Source organism: Lipotes vexillifer, unplaced genomic scaffold, assembly GCF_000442215.2.
Source record: "Lipotes vexillifer unplaced genomic scaffold, Lipotes_vexillifer_v1.1 scaffold410, whole genome shotgun sequence".
NCBI lineage: Eukaryota > Metazoa > Chordata > Mammalia > Artiodactyla > Lipotidae > Lipotes > Lipotes vexillifer.
In genome coordinates, this window is record NW_006794028.1 from 95,176 (window position 1) to 111,084 (window position 15,909).

The 15,909-nt window shown below is 50.5% G+C and overlaps 1 protein-coding gene across 1 annotated transcript in view; it reads right to left on the bottom strand.

Annotated features, from left to right (window-relative positions):
* FAM89A (family with sequence similarity 89 member A) overlaps positions 1–14,440 on the bottom strand; it is a 17,436-nt gene extending 2,996 nt beyond the window's left edge. Inside the window, exon 1 of the mRNA XM_007466984.1 lies at positions 14,151–14,440. Within this exon, the coding sequence (XP_007467046.1) occupies positions 14,151–14,423 (273 nt within the window). The 5' untranslated portion in view covers positions 14,424–14,440. The remainder of the gene's footprint in view (positions 1–14,150) is intronic.
* Positions 14,441–15,909: the final 1,469 nt, after the last annotated feature.

The window sequence follows — 15,909 nt, forward strand, 5'->3', positions numbered from 1 at the left end:
ACGCTCTTCTATTAACCATCTAGTTCTTTCCTCCGGACTTTCCAAAGCCTCCTCCACGGTATCCGGATCTGAATACGACGACCAAGCCACAAGGTTCAGACTTGGCAAATGCACATGGCCCTACCTTCCCTAGGATTTTATACAGGGAACATAAACTTTAATAAAGGAAGTCACACCTTCCAGAGAGTACACCAGTATTTGCTCTGAAAGTCATAGTAAACATTCATCCAGAATCCTGGAGATGCTTTTGCTGGGTCACTCTGATACCAGTAGGGTTGGGGGAATCCCAAAACTGTTACGGGAAAAAGAAGGAGCAGGGAGTGACATGCTACTGGCCCAGGGCTGTCACCCTGCCGGGCCGCTGGAATGCAGTGGGCACAGGTGAATGCAGAAGACTAGGCTCCACGGCTCTACACGCCCTGACAGGCTGCAGAGGCCCCGACCTCCCACGACGCCGTGCCACCCCCAAAGCGAGGTTCCAGGCTTTTCTCTTTAGGTGCCAAGGTTCTCCAAGGCATTCCCAGGCCTACGTGGGAGACGCACTAGGCGGGGAGTCGGATCACGACCTGGACCTTTCTGCACCGTGGTGGCCGGTGACTCACAAAGCTGCCTTGTCATCGGGCAGAAAGCTGGCCTAGAAACCAAGTCTGACCAGCCTAGGAATACAGGCAGCCCTGTACATGCCTGTTACACAAGCCAACAGATGCCAAGCGTTTGGACTAACTGAACAGGATTACAGGGATTTAAAAACCACACACGTGCACGCACACGCCCACACCCCACCCAGCTTCTCGGGACCTCCTTCTGCGGGTGCTAGACCCCACCTCCTCTGATTCACCAGCAATCCTCCAGATTAGCTAGGAGGACATGGGGTAAGTAAACAGGAAGCTAGGAACAACCCAGCTTCCTTAGCCAGGACCCCCCTCTCCCCCAGCCGTGCCTGTTTAAACATTTTCACTTGAATTTTCTAGACGTAAATTGAAAATCCCTACGCAGCATCCCCTGATCTGGTCTGAAACTATGCTCCCCTGCGCCTCATGCACTGTTCAGGTTGGGGCCCCTTCACCCCGAGTGTCCCCTGGCTGTCTCCAACTACATCTGTTGAAGCCCAGCCCCAAGGCCTCCTCCACTCTTCAGACCTGGATGGGCTCAGCCACCAGCACTCCTTGCTTCCCATTGCCTTCTCTGCCTGTCTCATGGCATTTATCACTCTCTACCTTATGCTGTGGGTACACACACGGTCTTCCTTCTCCTACTGTAGGAGGAGCCCACAAGGCAGGGACCTATCTCCCCTTTGGGTCCCTCAGCACCCAGCGCAGAACCCTGCAGAGGAAACTCGGATACTGGTTGCCTGAGGGAAAGCGCCTCGCTGTGGAGACCTCGATGCCCTCCCAGAGGACTCCTGGCAGTGGGTTGCACTAGGATCCGCAGGCCCCTGGCTCCAAACCAAAGTCCCCCTGAGGAAAGCCACAGACCGCGTTGTTCTCGCCATGTCATCAAAAAAGCACTCACCTCTTGCCTGACAGGAGAAGGCACAAAACCAAGATTCCTTCCTGAGCGCTCATTACAGAGCCAGCCATCTGCAGGTGGAAGACAAACTCATGACAGGCCAGGAAGCAGGCTCTCAACACTGACACCAAGAGAACTCAACTGCCATTATGTTCTAGGACATCATGAAATCACCCATGAACAAGAACTTCTCATCCTTCCAGAAGAAAGTGAGGTGGCAGGGGGCGCTAAGCAAGGGAACATGCCCTCAGCAAGCCCACTAACCCTCGCCACTGTCCCCACCCTGCAAGCAGGAGAAGCCTGTCACCTTACTGACATGTTCCCATGTGTCCCTAAAGGACAGCTGCTCTCCTGATTCACAGCTGGATTCAGAAAATGCAGGTCTTATTTGAAAGTGCAGCTGAAAACTTCAGACAGGCTCATTTTAGAAAAACACAGAATTCTGAGACCCTGCAATTTGCAGCCTCTTGGTCTACACCTCTGAGACAATTCAGAACAAGCCACTTGCTTCCATCTCTTTAAACTGCTAGCGTGATTTCTTCCTCTCCCTGTTCAGGCTTCCTGCCTCCTTCCTGAACCTTTCCCACGAGCAGAGCTCCCTGCACGCTGCCAGCTGCACGCACAGGTGGCTCACCAACCCGCAGCATCTCCAACGACGGGGCCGGACAATCCTGAACAACCTTGTTCGCGACGGTTTCAAGAGTTCACAGTGGGCTGGCCCCATGAATACACCTCAGACAGGGTGGTGGTTCCCAGCTGGGTCTGGGGTCACCCAGCCTCTGGATATCTTTGGAGGGTGGTGTTGAGGAGGAAGTTATTCCTGACTTTCAGATTATAACAGAAACATTACCATTAGGCTACAAGGCCTAGAAGATGAAAGGAGACTTTCATGGGAGATTTATGTTGATTGAAAACAAAGCATCATGAAAAGTTTTAGGATTTTCTCAGAAGTAAAAAAATACATTTAAGAAAAATAGTGTGTTTTATTTAAGTAACTAAAAACAAAATTTGGGGTAATTCACCGGTGCATATTCTTCCCAAACACAGCAGTGAGTAGAAAACAAGACAAACATACAAGGAAATGGCCTTATTTGTACCCAGCTCCGTATAGGAGCCTGGGCCCAGGCGGGGGGGGGGGGGGGGAGGGAAGCAGATCTGGTACCAGCGCGGCAATGAGCCCTCGCCCCTGGTAGTCCTCTATCTGCTATCGCTGTGATTCCTCAACCTAAGATGAAAACTACCCCACCTCACATGGGGCGAGGGATGTACAGATCCATAGAATCAGGAACTACAGTACACGGGGCCCCAAGATATGGGGACAGACGCGGAAAAAGTCTGTCGGGTGAAAGTTTAGTTCGGAACATAACGGATGATAGAAACTTGACTTAAGAAATTATATTATAGTCATACAATAAAAACCAGGCAGTCATTTAAAAGACAGAGCAGCTCCCTAAGTACTAGAGTAGGACACTGACCAACACACACCATTTGGCACGAAAGTTCAAGGTACAGAATAGTGTGTTTAGTAGGATCTCACTTTTTACATCTATGCACGCATGTGCAAGCTTCTGACTAGAAGACAAAATGTCCGTTAGCAGAATCTACTTCTGGAAAGTGGGACTGGATGTTCACGGCCTTCTGTACCACTTAATTTTTTTTTTCCAACAAGCACGTTACTCCAAATTTTAAAAACTAGTAATAACAGGGCTGCATGCTTGTAAAACCTTTCTGGAGGACTCATTGGCAATGTCTATCAAAAGCCTTAAAACATCACATAACTTTTTTTTTAATTTGTATTTATTTTTGGCTGTGTTGGGTCTTCGTTGCTGCACACGGGCTTTCCCTAGTTGCGGCGAGTGGGGGCTACTCTTTGTTGTGGAACGCGGGCTTCTCATTGCGGTGGCTTCTCTTGCTGCGGAGCACGGTCTCTAGGCGCGTGGGCTTCAGTAGTTGTGGCACGCGGTCTTAGTAGTTGTGGCTCGTGGGCTCTAGAGCGCGGGCTCAGTAGTTGCGGTGCACGGGCTTAGTTGCTCCGCGGCACGTGGGATCTTCCTGGACCAGGGCTCGAACCCGTGTCCCCCGCATTGGCAGGCGGATTCTTAACCACTGCGCCACCAGAGAAGCCCCTCACGTAACTTTTAACCAGCTAACCAGTTCATTTCTGGGGACCGTGGAGTAGAAAATCTCAGCTGTACAGAAATAGGTAATCCTCATCCTTGTTCTGTGAGGTAGGTGTGGATTCTGTTACAACGAGGAAACTGAAGCCCTGAAAGATGCAGGCCCTTCACTAAAGGCAGGGGGCTGCAAGCAGGTGGTAGGACTCCAGCGTCCATGCCGGACCATCAGCTTGCCCTGCCTGCACAGACGACACTGGGAGATGCCGCCATGTCAGCTGCGGTACAGCAAGCTGCTGAGATCACAAGTGCCTTTTGTTTGGGGCTTTTCTGAATTTTCCAGATTTTCTACTGTGAATACGTATTAATTCATAACGAGAGAACTTTTAAAGTTATCTTCTGAAAACCTAATGAATGGGTAAGCATATCCAATGAACAGCTTGTAAATTTATTTTAGACAAGATTTGGTAAATGCCCCCAATTTAATGAGAGTGTCTAGTGTTCATCCACAGGACTGGAATGCAATAAAGCAGTGACTAATGGATCATAACCTGATTTCTGAATAAAGGATGTGTTGACAGAAGGACGCTGACCTGCATACTGTTTAGAAAAGGAAAGTCAAAGAGAACAGCTTCATCGGTGTTGATCTAATAGAGAAAAAGCTATGAACTCAGCAGCCGGAGCTGGACAGAGCTGCCCCTGCAGGACCCCGAGCTCCCCGGCATGCTGTGATTCTGGGCTCCCTAAGAAGGCTTCCATCCGTCACACGGCTCCTCCCCAGGGGGATGCACATCAGTCAGCCTCGTCTCCTGCTAACACTGTAGCCCCACTGAGCTGAGGACTGCCTCGGAAGAGCCCTGGCGACTCAGAGACAGCAAACAGACCAGGTGCATGGCCTCGCCAGGGATTAAGCCAGACCCAAAGCTCGGCCCACCTCTACACTCTCCCGTAAACTCCTCAACCAGGAAGGGCAGTTTGAGTGGAGTTTTCTGCTTACACCAGAAGGCATCCGCACTGATGGATGGAGCCCATTCTGCAACTCAGCAGTTCCCATGAAGACGTCCTTGCTCATCTCTGACCTAAAGTAATGATAGTACCAATGAAGCCCATTTCCTCTCGTTGTGTCCTAGGTAAAGATGAAGAAAAGCGATCAACCGCTGTCTTTAAGAAAAGTCTTTGTACATTCCTTAACTTTCCCGATTACAAAAATAAAATATTCTAACTATTAAAAAGTCAACGGGGGCTTCCCTGGTGGTGCGGTGGTTGACAGTCCGCCTGCCGACGCAGGGGACACGGGTTCGTGCCCCGGTCCGGGAAGATCCCACGTGCCGCGGAGCGGCTGGGGCCCTGAGCTTTCCCGATTACAAAAATAAAATATTCTAACTATTAAAAAGTCAACGGGGGCTTCCCTGGTGGTGCGGTGGTTGACAGTCCGCCTGCCGACGCAGGGGACACGGGTTCGTGCCCCGGTCCGGGAAGATCCCACGTGCCGCGGAGCGGCTGGGCCCGTGAGCCATGGCCGCTGAGCCTGCACGTCTGGAGCCTGTGCTCCGCAATGGGAGAGGCCACAACGGTGAGAGGCCCGCGTACCGCAAAAAAAAAAAAAAAAAAAAGTCAACGGCTCATAATTATACAAAGAGTCCTCCGTAATTTCATGTTCTAAAGCAGCAATCTTCAAATGTTTTGGTCTTGGGACCCCTTTATCCTCTTAAAATTATCGAGGGTCCCCAAAATCTCTTGTTTATGTGGGTTACACCTATCAGTAGTTACCTTATTGGAAACTGAAACTGAGAAACTTTAATATTAATCCATTCAAAAACACTATACCCATTGTTAATATAAATAACATTTTTATAAATGAGATTTTGTAAATCTTTTTAATCTCTGGCTTATCTGCTCTGTACTTGATCCTTGTAACATGCTTTTTTTGGTTGAAATAAACCTGGCCTCACACAGATATGTAATTGGGAAAAAGAGGAGTATTTTAATCACCTTTCAGGTAATTGTGGCTATTCTTCTTTGACACTATCCTTAAGGTGGCTCCAGTGTGGAATTTGAAACTATGACAATGAGCTTTTCATACTGTTTCATTAAAACCCACCAGTCTCGCACTCTGAATGGATCTTTTAACCACGTGTCAAGCGTTGGTTAAGTGAAACATGTGGAAAAATGATTCACTGAATTATTTAGCTCCTCGAAATACTGATACATTTTCTTAGGTACTATTTTGGAAAATCACATTTGTCAATGTGACCACCACATAATTACGGACCCCCGAAAGGATCTGGGAACCCCTAGATATCCTCAGACCATAATTTAAGAACCAGTGTTCTTAACATATCCACTTTTAGCTGTTTAGCATATGTCCCTCAAGACACCATGCATACACAAATGTATACATGTGCCGTTTCGTAACTTACTTTTCCATACCTTGAACACCTATGTTTATTTACATAGTTACCACATTCTTTTCAACAACTATACAGTATTCTATCACTGTTATATATTATTATTATAGAATACTACTATATATCACTGCAAAAGATATTCTTGTACAAGCACTGTTATTCCCTTATGTGACTATTTCTGTAAGATAAATTTATGAAAATGAAATTGCAGGGGAGAAGGCAGAGAAGGGGAATGGGATGCCTTCCTTCCAGTCCTTCCCCAATCCTGGGGCCACAAACAGCAGACCATTCATCAAGGATTTGTGTCCAAGGCCTGAAAGTTCATTACTCAAGATGATGAATGCAAACGTGTATGCAGTTGAGGCTAAAAATCAGGTGGGACTAGAGGAAAAAACACGACTTACTAATGACACGTTGGAACTCAACACACATTTGAAGGTTAGCTTGCATTTTGTCATTTTCTTGAATGATATCCAACTAATTGAAATTGCCTCTCTGCAAGAGCAGATGCAGTTAAGGAAGAGCATCTGAAGCTAAAAATCAGAAAACCAAGTTCTTGGACAATATACAGAAATCTTCGTGTCAGCACCTAGTGTTTTTTAGAAAACTGACATAAGAAGCAAGAGAAAGTGGTTGGTGCCCATTCTGTTTTACGGTGCTTATTTCCCCGAACCCACACCAGCACTATGATCATTCTTTTCGATCTTTGCTAATCTTTTAGGTAAAACATGATACTTTATTGTTTTAATTTGCATATCTGTGGTTATAAGGGATTTTAAACACCTTGCCGGTTCTCTTTACCTGCATGAACCTGGCTATTTTATTGCCAATCCTAAGTACAGTTGACAACCTAAGAATACACCAAACACCCTCCTTCCAAGTTTCTAGTCTCCATATGTATTTTGATAATCTTCCTTAGCCCCGCCTCCCCAGGCTGGGACAGGCCTGGCATCCCACAGACGTTACCCCTCCCCTAGAGAGCACTGATCAGAGGACACACACCCGGCTCCACTTCTCCAGTCAAGGACAGCACCTCCCTCCCCGAATACTTGAAGACAGGATTCTCTGACCTGCAAAACGAGACCAGCCCATGGCTCTTTAGGGCCAATCACAGAAGTGAACAGAGAGCGCTCGTGAAAACTGAGAAGGCCACCTCTCTTAACCAATTTCTGTAGATCTGCAAGGAAGGCTAAGGGTTTGTCTCTTGGGGGAGAATGAACATCTCTGTTATGTCTGTGGGGGAATGAGCCACAGGAAAGAAGGAGCGGCCTTTGTGAGCCCTGCCTACTTATCACTTGGAAACATCTGGAGAATGTGGGCAAGGAGTGAGGTGAACAGCAGGCCAGGGCTCTGGAGAGCAGCACTGGGCAAGAGGGGGCAAACATCTGACCTGGCCAGTCTCAGGGCTGCTTTCCTGCTCAGCGACTCTGCGATCTGTCCGTAAGGTTTCTTACCCAGTATCGTGAAAAATTTAGCTTCTCAAATTGGGTTCTGAAGTCCCTGTAGTGTTGAGGCAGGCACTGCAGGAGCAAAACTGCACAGCTTCTGACTGCTGCTGGGTGGGAGAAACTGCCTGAGGGCTGTAGCCCTCTTCCTGGGCCCTCTCTGAACATCCTTGCCCACCTGGTCTCGAAGATCTACAGCAACGTCAGGCCCGGGCCCAGAGCGGGAGACACTGATGCCTGCAGGGTGCAGGAAGGCCTGGGCACTGGCTCTGTAAACAAAGAGGTACCCAAAGTGCCAACAACTGGGGCACTTTTAGAGCCACACTTAACGGGTGAATGACTTTAACCAAAAGGGGGAGAAAAAGCAGAAGGGCAGCGCTATTCATGAGAGACTCCTGAGTTAGGGACAATGTGAACTTAGAGTCTCTACAGGGAGGTACAGTAATAGATAAAAGTTGAAAGTGGTACGAAAACATAACTTTCAATCCTTTACATCTTCAAATCTTAAGACTATAAATATAGGGCTTCCCTGGTGGCGCAGTGGTTGGGCGTCCGCCTGCCGATGCAGGGGACGCGGGTTCGTGCCCCGGTCCAGGAAGATCCCACGTGCCGCGGAGCGGCTGGGCCCGTGAGCCGTGGCCGCTGGGCCTGCGCGTCCGGAGCCTGTGCTCCGCAACGGGAGAGGCCGCGACAGAGAGAGGCCACAAAAAACAAAACAAAACAAAACAAAGACTATAAGTATAAACTCACTTAGAGATAACCTTGAAAGGGAATGAAACCAGGCCAATGACCCCATAGACACACGTCTGCTTTCACACGCACAAACTATCATATAGACTTTTAGCTTTTGCTTTTATTGGGTGGATACGGGGATGGAGACGGGTATTACACAGGGTAAGAACGGCCTAAAATCTTTAAGAACTATGGCAGACAGCCAAATTTCTGATGAACCAAGTCCAAGAAGAGCAAACTTACACCCTTCTTCCTTCTCTGCTCCCAGCCCTTTGCGTTAAGTGGATCTGTCACAAGCAGGTATAGCTGTGCAAGGGTCCTCAGGGGCACTAAGCACACTGCATTAGGGAGGACCTGCCCCCGTGCCCACGTTATTTTATGACAGAGCAAACGTCTTCTATAGGCATCATAATGACCCATAGAAACATGAGGGGAAAAGAATTATACTACATTGCCAACCGGATCCTTCATGGCACTTAATCTCATTTTCCCAATAAGGGACCTGTAGCCTAAAATAATGAAGAGACTTGCCCAAGTTATATCACATAATTTGATAACAGGACTCAAGCTCTTGATGCCCGGCTCATGAGCTTCCCAGCTCTCAAAGACCTTGTTAAAAATGCAGATTCTGCCTCTCCCCTATTCTGATTCTGTTGGTACAGGAAGGGGCCCAGGAATATGCATTTTTAGCAAGCACCACAGGGGACTCTGGGGCTGCTGGTCCATTTGGGGAACACCAAGATAAGCCATACTGGTGAGAAGACCAGTGGAAACACAAAGACAATACTAAAGGCCAGCGGCCATCCCCAGTCGCCTCTGCCCAAGGTCGACCAAGAACGCTGCACTGGGAGCTAATGCTCTTTACCCCGGATGGCATTTCACAGGCCTGGCTCGAGACTGGACCTCCAACCAGAAACCCATCTAAAGACTCAAACCTCCTCTCTGAGACCCTAGTTTCGTGTGTAGGACAAGGACTGAATGCTGCGGGGATTTGGACTACTCAAGCTCGTGCCTGTCTCCTAGAATACCGCTCACTGGACAAGCTCGTTAGGCCTTTAGCTGCCATCCCAACTGAAATGCGGGAAAGATAAGTGTTGCTGCCCTCAGGAATCAAATCCTTTTTCTCAGATTAAATTCTTCACCCAAACCACCACAGCCCTGGAACTCGAAAGTTCTGCGCGGGTGACTACCCACTCACGCACAAGTGGGTGACCAAAGCAACTGTTGGACAGTTCGAAGAAAAAAAGAAAAAAATGAGGCCAAGAGTCTTCAAAGCTACTAGAACGTGCTGCTGGTTTGAGGAGTGGAACCCAAGAAGACACGGACCCCGTGTCTCCGAGGAGAGACACGGCCATCTCCCAGCCCCACGGCTGAGGCTCTCGCTGTGTCTCTCCGCTTCCGTGGGACGCTTTTGAGGACCTAAGCTTGATGCACTAACCCCACAGGGCTGCTGGCCAGTGGCCTCTGAAGAACCCTGCAGAGAAAGGTGTGTGCCAGGTCCCTGGGGACCCTGAGAGTCGCCTGTGTCCTTCAGCCACACGCAAGGATTTGAAACGCCAACCAAGATCTTCTGAGCCAAGCTAGCCTGTCAGCGTGGCAGATAAAAATCTTTGAAACTATGGGGCCCTTGAGGGCAGAGTATTCTTACCCAGAAAAAGGTCTGCGGTAGACATCTAGTATTTTGGCTGTCCAACAGCTGCCCCCTGCTCCATTTCTGAAAATTGTTCTTTCTTTGAGGGATGCCCAGCCCCGAACCCCATCCACGTGGTCATACCATCGTAGTAAAATACCATCCTGCCCTCGGTCACCGATAGGTGGCCCAAGCTGGCCAGACACCACCAAGCTGGACCCACTGGCATCCTTCCACACAGTATTTTCAAAGTGGCAGCGAGAAGCATAGCTGACGGACTTCCCTGGTGGTGCAGTGGACAAGACTCTGCACTCCCAGTGCAGGGGGCCCGGGTTCGATCCCTGGGCGGGGAACTAGATTCCAGCATGCATGCCACAACAAAGAGTTTGCATGCCAAAACTAAGGAGCCCATGTGCCACAACTAAGGAGCCGGCGAGCCGCAACTAAGGATCCAGCAGGCTGCAACTAAGGAGCCTGCATGCCACAACTAAGGAGCCGGCGAGCCGCAACTAAGGAGCCCTGTATTTGCAACTAAGACCCGGCGCAACCGAATAAATAAATAAATATTTTTAAAAACGAAGCATGGCTGAACCTGGGAGTGTGGACACTTTCGGCAGCCACATTCCAAAATGTAGGGAAAAATTTTTTTTACATAAAAAGGAGGGGAAAGGAGAATACAGTGGCCTTCCTGGGTTCCCCATCAACCCTGGTTCTAGTCTGTCTCTGTACACATGCAGCCCTACAAGGTTCTCCTTTTGCAAGAGTTGGTTCAAACTGAGTCTCTATTACTAATACACAGTCTTCAGACATGAAAAAATGACAAGTGGTCTAAACTACAGCAATCATATTGCTGCAAAGAGGCCCACCTCTACCAGATGTTATAAGCTTCTTAACACCTAGATACTTCCTATTCACCTCTGTGTCCTCCACAACACTTTATAACTAGCAGACACCTGGTCAACATCTGTTGAATATGATCCAAAACTATTCTCTGATGTTGGAAAACAAACAAACAAAAAACAATCTCAGCTTCTTGTTTTAAAGGACTTTTTCAGGTCTAAAGAGCAAATAAGCATCTGTGTGACCCTCGCAGCTCTCCAAATGAGCTCGCTAGGGGAGGGGAAGGGAAGTCACAGGAGCACAGAACTTCAGAGTTACCCTGTTATGAGGACAGGAAACCAGCACTCTCAGAGCAGAGCAGGGCATCGCCAGTCATGGGACAGAACCTCTGCCCACACGGGCGCCCCTGGACACCAGCTTCCCCAGGTCCTGCCCTCACCGTGCATCAATCAGTTATCTCTAGGCCAGACTCTGCCAGCCTCCAGCTCCACATTCTGAAATGTTTAACATACTCTTCCGCTGATGTAATAATGGCAAACCACCTTCCCCCATAAGCAGCCACTCCTCCTGACGCCCCTAGTGCTGTGATGAACCCCACTTTCCCCATGATGGATAATCAAGGTTATTACTGCCATATAATGGCACACTATGGAGTGAGGGAAGACATTATAGTATACATTGACCTAGAAAATATTTGTAATATGTGCCCCCCAAAAGCAGTAAAATGCAGTGATTAAACAGGGTCTTGGAGCTGGACACATCTGGTTGAGTTTGTCCCCCTTAGGTGAGTTACTTAAATTCTGAGTCATATTTTTAAAACTAGAGACTTTCAGTACGTATCTTGTGGAGAAGTTATAAAATTCAAATAAGACGATGTAAGGAAAGCATTTACATTGTGCCTATTGGGAGATATACCCAGATATTAACAGTGACTATCTCCAGTTGCTAGGACTGTAATTTTTCATCGTTTTGCTTAGCTGCACTTTCCATTAAAACACTTAAGTCATCTCTGGTTCCTCAGCATCACTGTCCCTAGCTCCTAACATTGTATCAGCAATTCCTGCAGATTCTGTTTCAGAGAAGTAGCCCCCATTTGATTCTTGTTTCCCATTCCCGGGTCCCCATGCTGCCGGAGGCTCTCACCTGCCCCGACCATACCTCTAGCGTCTGCCGGGCCCAGCTCTCCCTCCTCAGCCCCCTGCTATCACATCAACGCTTCTAAGCCAGCTCTCCGGCTCAACCCCTTCCTTTGCTACTTGAGGCTTTCCGCAACCCACCCGGCCCCGGCCCCCGGCCCCTCGCAGCTGCAGTGTCCACTCCTGCGTTATTCCGATGGGAGCGCCCTTCGGGCCGGCTGTGCTGCTAGACTCCTATCACCCTCTCTCTTCTTAAAATGCAGCCACCTCCTGATGCCTTCACACTACTGCTGCTGGAAGCTGGCCTCTTTCTGTGCTGGCGCAGGACTGTTTCAAAAGGAGCTAATTTCATTCTGCCAGGACTTCTGGTTAGGTCCCTTGACACAGATCTGACCTCAGGCCTTCAGAGTCAACAGATCAACACAAACTACTAGGCAGATAATTCAGGCACGAACTCTCCGTCCTGGTCTCGCAAGGCCCCCCAGTGGGAGCCTCAGTTTGAGGTGGCCACTCAGACCCCACGGCCCTAGGTTAGTAAATCTCAAAAAGTCAAAAAACCAGAGGACTTCGAAAGACCTTGTGACGTTTCTTGGAAGGGACCTGTCAAGGCCTGTAGCCATACTTTGTCTTTATCTCAGCTAAACATCAGACAGACCTAAGATGGCTGTTTATTTTCCTTGTGTTTCAGATAGTTAGGCTTTGAGAGAGCTCTGGTCCAAGGCATGATGAGAAGGCTGTGGCTATACTTCAGTTGCACCAGGAGGGACCTGGAAAAACACTTTCGGGAAGGGCATGTTTACTCCCACTTGGGAGTGTGTGAGACTCCAAAGCACTTTCACAAAGCAGAGAGAGCTTCACAACAGGAAAAAAACCTCTCTGAGGTTTTCCTGTCTCTGTTCTGGTAACTTAACCAGGATGGGTCTTCCTATTCCACCCCCGTTATTTATGCTGCATCCAAGTTCAGGCTGTAAACATACTCGGTGTACATTTGTCTAATTGAAACACAGCTTACCAGCTGTGCAATGCTGGTGTCGATTAATGTTTATTAATAAATTTAGAACAGTTGGCTTGGAATTTAAGTCATTCTGTAAGAAGCTTAGAAAAATCTTTTTGTAGAGAACTGGAAATCACTTCAGTGGCAGCCATGGAGTGGGAAGACAATATCTAATTGATTAAAAGGTGTTAATGCTGTTTTTCTAGATTTAATTCTTAGTTTTCAGAACAGATATGCTCCTGAAAAAATGCATAAATTGAATTTTTCTAAATATCTTAATGCACTCGATGCATATTTAAAGGATTCCTATTATAAATTTTTTGGTACATTTATTCTTGGGGAAAAAGCAGTTTTCAGATATCAGATTTCCTTAATAAAGTATTTACCTGTGCCAGAAGAGGGGGAAAACCTGCACTAGGTAAAAGGAATGGGCAAATTCTAAAAAGAGAGAGGGTGGCCAGGGGAAGGTGCTCAGGGGCCCCGCAGGAGGGTTAGAAGGAGGAAGTTCTTCTGTTCTCTTCTAGGCTGGCCTAAGCCTGGAGAAGGCTGGAGAAAGGCTCCCTGCCACCCAAATCCCTGTCCTTGAGCTGCTTCTGGCGTCACCCTAAGTCGTGCGTCCTGGTCCACAAACACCTAACATACTTCCCAACGACTGCGAAAAACTAAGCCCCATTGTTTAGGGCCCGGACACAACCTGAAGAACCTGCACGGGCTTCACCCAGACGGCGAGGATGCCACCGCCCCACTCCTCCCGAGCGGGCTCGGGGTGTCGCCGTACTGCGCGGACACGGCCAGGTCGAGCGGTGGCTTTCACGGCCATCTGTGGGCCGGAGCCGCTCCGCCGTAATCCAATTCTGCACGCGCCGCCTCGGGCGCGGGGGAGGGGCGAGGGCTGTTCCCATCTGCCGTCTACACTCGCAAGGACAAAAAGCTGTTCCTCTTCAGGGCAGGAGAACACAATCGCACACAGCTCTCAAGCCCTCGCGCGCAGCGATGGCCGCTCCCCGACCCGGGAGGTCTGCTGCCCTCTGGGGAGGGGTGACCAGCCGCCCCCGGCCCTAGGCCAAGCGCCAGCCCCACGCCGCGCCTCCCGGGTCTCTAAGCCAGCTGGGGCCGGACTAGGGGAGCCCGGTGTCCAAAAAGCTGCCTTTTGAGAGGGGTGCCCTCCCAGGGCGAGGGTCCAGTCGCGGGCACAGAGCGGACAGTGTCCCTCTTTCGGCGCCGGCGCTTGGGGCAAAAGAGCCGGAGACGGGCGGGTGTCGCGGGGACTTCCGGCGAACTTTCCCGGGACGGCGAGCCGGGAGGGGAAGGACCCCCGCCCCAGCCCGCGGACCTCCCTTACCATCTCCTTGCGCAGCAGGGCCAGCGCGGCGTCCAGATTGGGAGGCTTGGCGGGCAGCGCCGCGGCCCGCGCCCCGCCGCCGCCAGCGCCCCCGCGGCTCAGCTCGTCCTGGATGCGCGACTTCTGCGCGTACAGCCGCTCCAGGTGCCTCCAGCCCCCCGACGCGCCGCCGCCCGATGCCGAGTGCAGCAGCCCGCTCAGGCTCTTGGGTAGCGGGGGCAGCCCGTCCACCCGCAGCCCGCGCACCGAGCCAGCTGCCCCGGGCCCGCTCATCCCGCCCGGCCAGACCGCTAGCCCTCAAGCCCTGCGCCTCCACCGCCGCCGCCGCCGCCGCAACCGCCTGGGGCCCAGGCTCCGCGGCCCGCCCCCTTCCCGGCGGCGCCCCGCCCACTTCCCCTCCCCGCCGCGCTGCCCCCGCCCCTCCCGGTCACCTCAGACGCCACTCGACGAGGCGGGCTAGTGCGGGGAGTCGGGGTACAGAGCCTCCCCCTCGGGGCGGGCAGGACGTCGGGGAGGTTTGGCCGTGCTGGTGATCCCGCCGGCGGTCACCGTCCCCGGAGGCCAGGATCCACCTGGCGGCGTCCGCGCTGACCGAGGTGGGAGGAGGCGGGGCTCTGGAGGCACTAGTTCGCTCCGGGGCGCGCTGGCCTTCTCAGTAAATGGCAATGTCCAGCCGTGCCGACAGCAGCCAAGAAGAGCGCCAGGTCCACTTTGGGAACTTCAAAATGCGAACGAACACGTCTTTCAGCCTGGCTGTGAGCGCTAGGGTAGTTCTCAACGGAAATAGCAGAGTGGAGAACGGGATTATCGCTCAGAAACTGTCCATCAGCTCTGAGGCGAAAATAAACACGATTCACACCTCAGAGAGGGAGAGAAAAGAGAGAGAGAAGCAGGCTCTACCCTTTGGAGGAAGAATAAAAATGACAGATGTTATAAGCAGATTAGAGACAGAAAAGGTAAAAACAGAAGTTAGGGACCCATTTGCAGAGACCACCTCATTGCAGATTAAAAACTACTGCAGGGGCTTCCCTGGTGGCACCGTGGTTGAGAGTCCGCCTGCCGATGCATGGGACACGGGTTCGTTCCCCGGTCCGGGAAGATCCCACATGCCGCCGAGCGGCTGGGCCCGTGAGCCATGGCCGCTGAGCCTGCGTGTCCGGAGCCTGTGCTCCGCAACGGGAGAGGCCACAACAGTGAAAGGGCCGCGTACCGGAAAAAAAAAAAAACTACTGCAGTATATAGAGAGTGGATAAATTTAATGCCCATTGATCGTTGATTTTCATTATAAAAGGGACTTAATTGTTCTAAATGCATTCAATAGGATCACAATTATAAAGTGTTCTGAGCGCTTCAGGCATTCGACATAAAAGAGCACTGCACTTTGGGGGGGGGGGGGTTTTCCCCTTTAATCTACCACCCCCCCCTTAAAACCCTCTCCAGAATCAATATTCTCGCTGGACACTTGCGACTGGGTGAGACCAACATGGAGAAGCCCCAGCGCAAGCAGTGTGATTCAAGGGTATCAGGAAAGCTTCCCACCCCACCCAGTGCCCAGAATTTTCCTTCTCATCACCGTGCCTCACCTTCCACTAATTGCCTAGTTCCCTTTCCGGATTTCAGGGATTCATTCATTCGCCTATTTAAACAGTGGGTGTCTGGGAGAGTTACAGATATGCTGGTGCCGAGACTAAGGGAGAGGAAGAGATGGGACATTTGATCTTTGGTTCACACCCTGGCATGAATTCCTTTAATTTGGGGT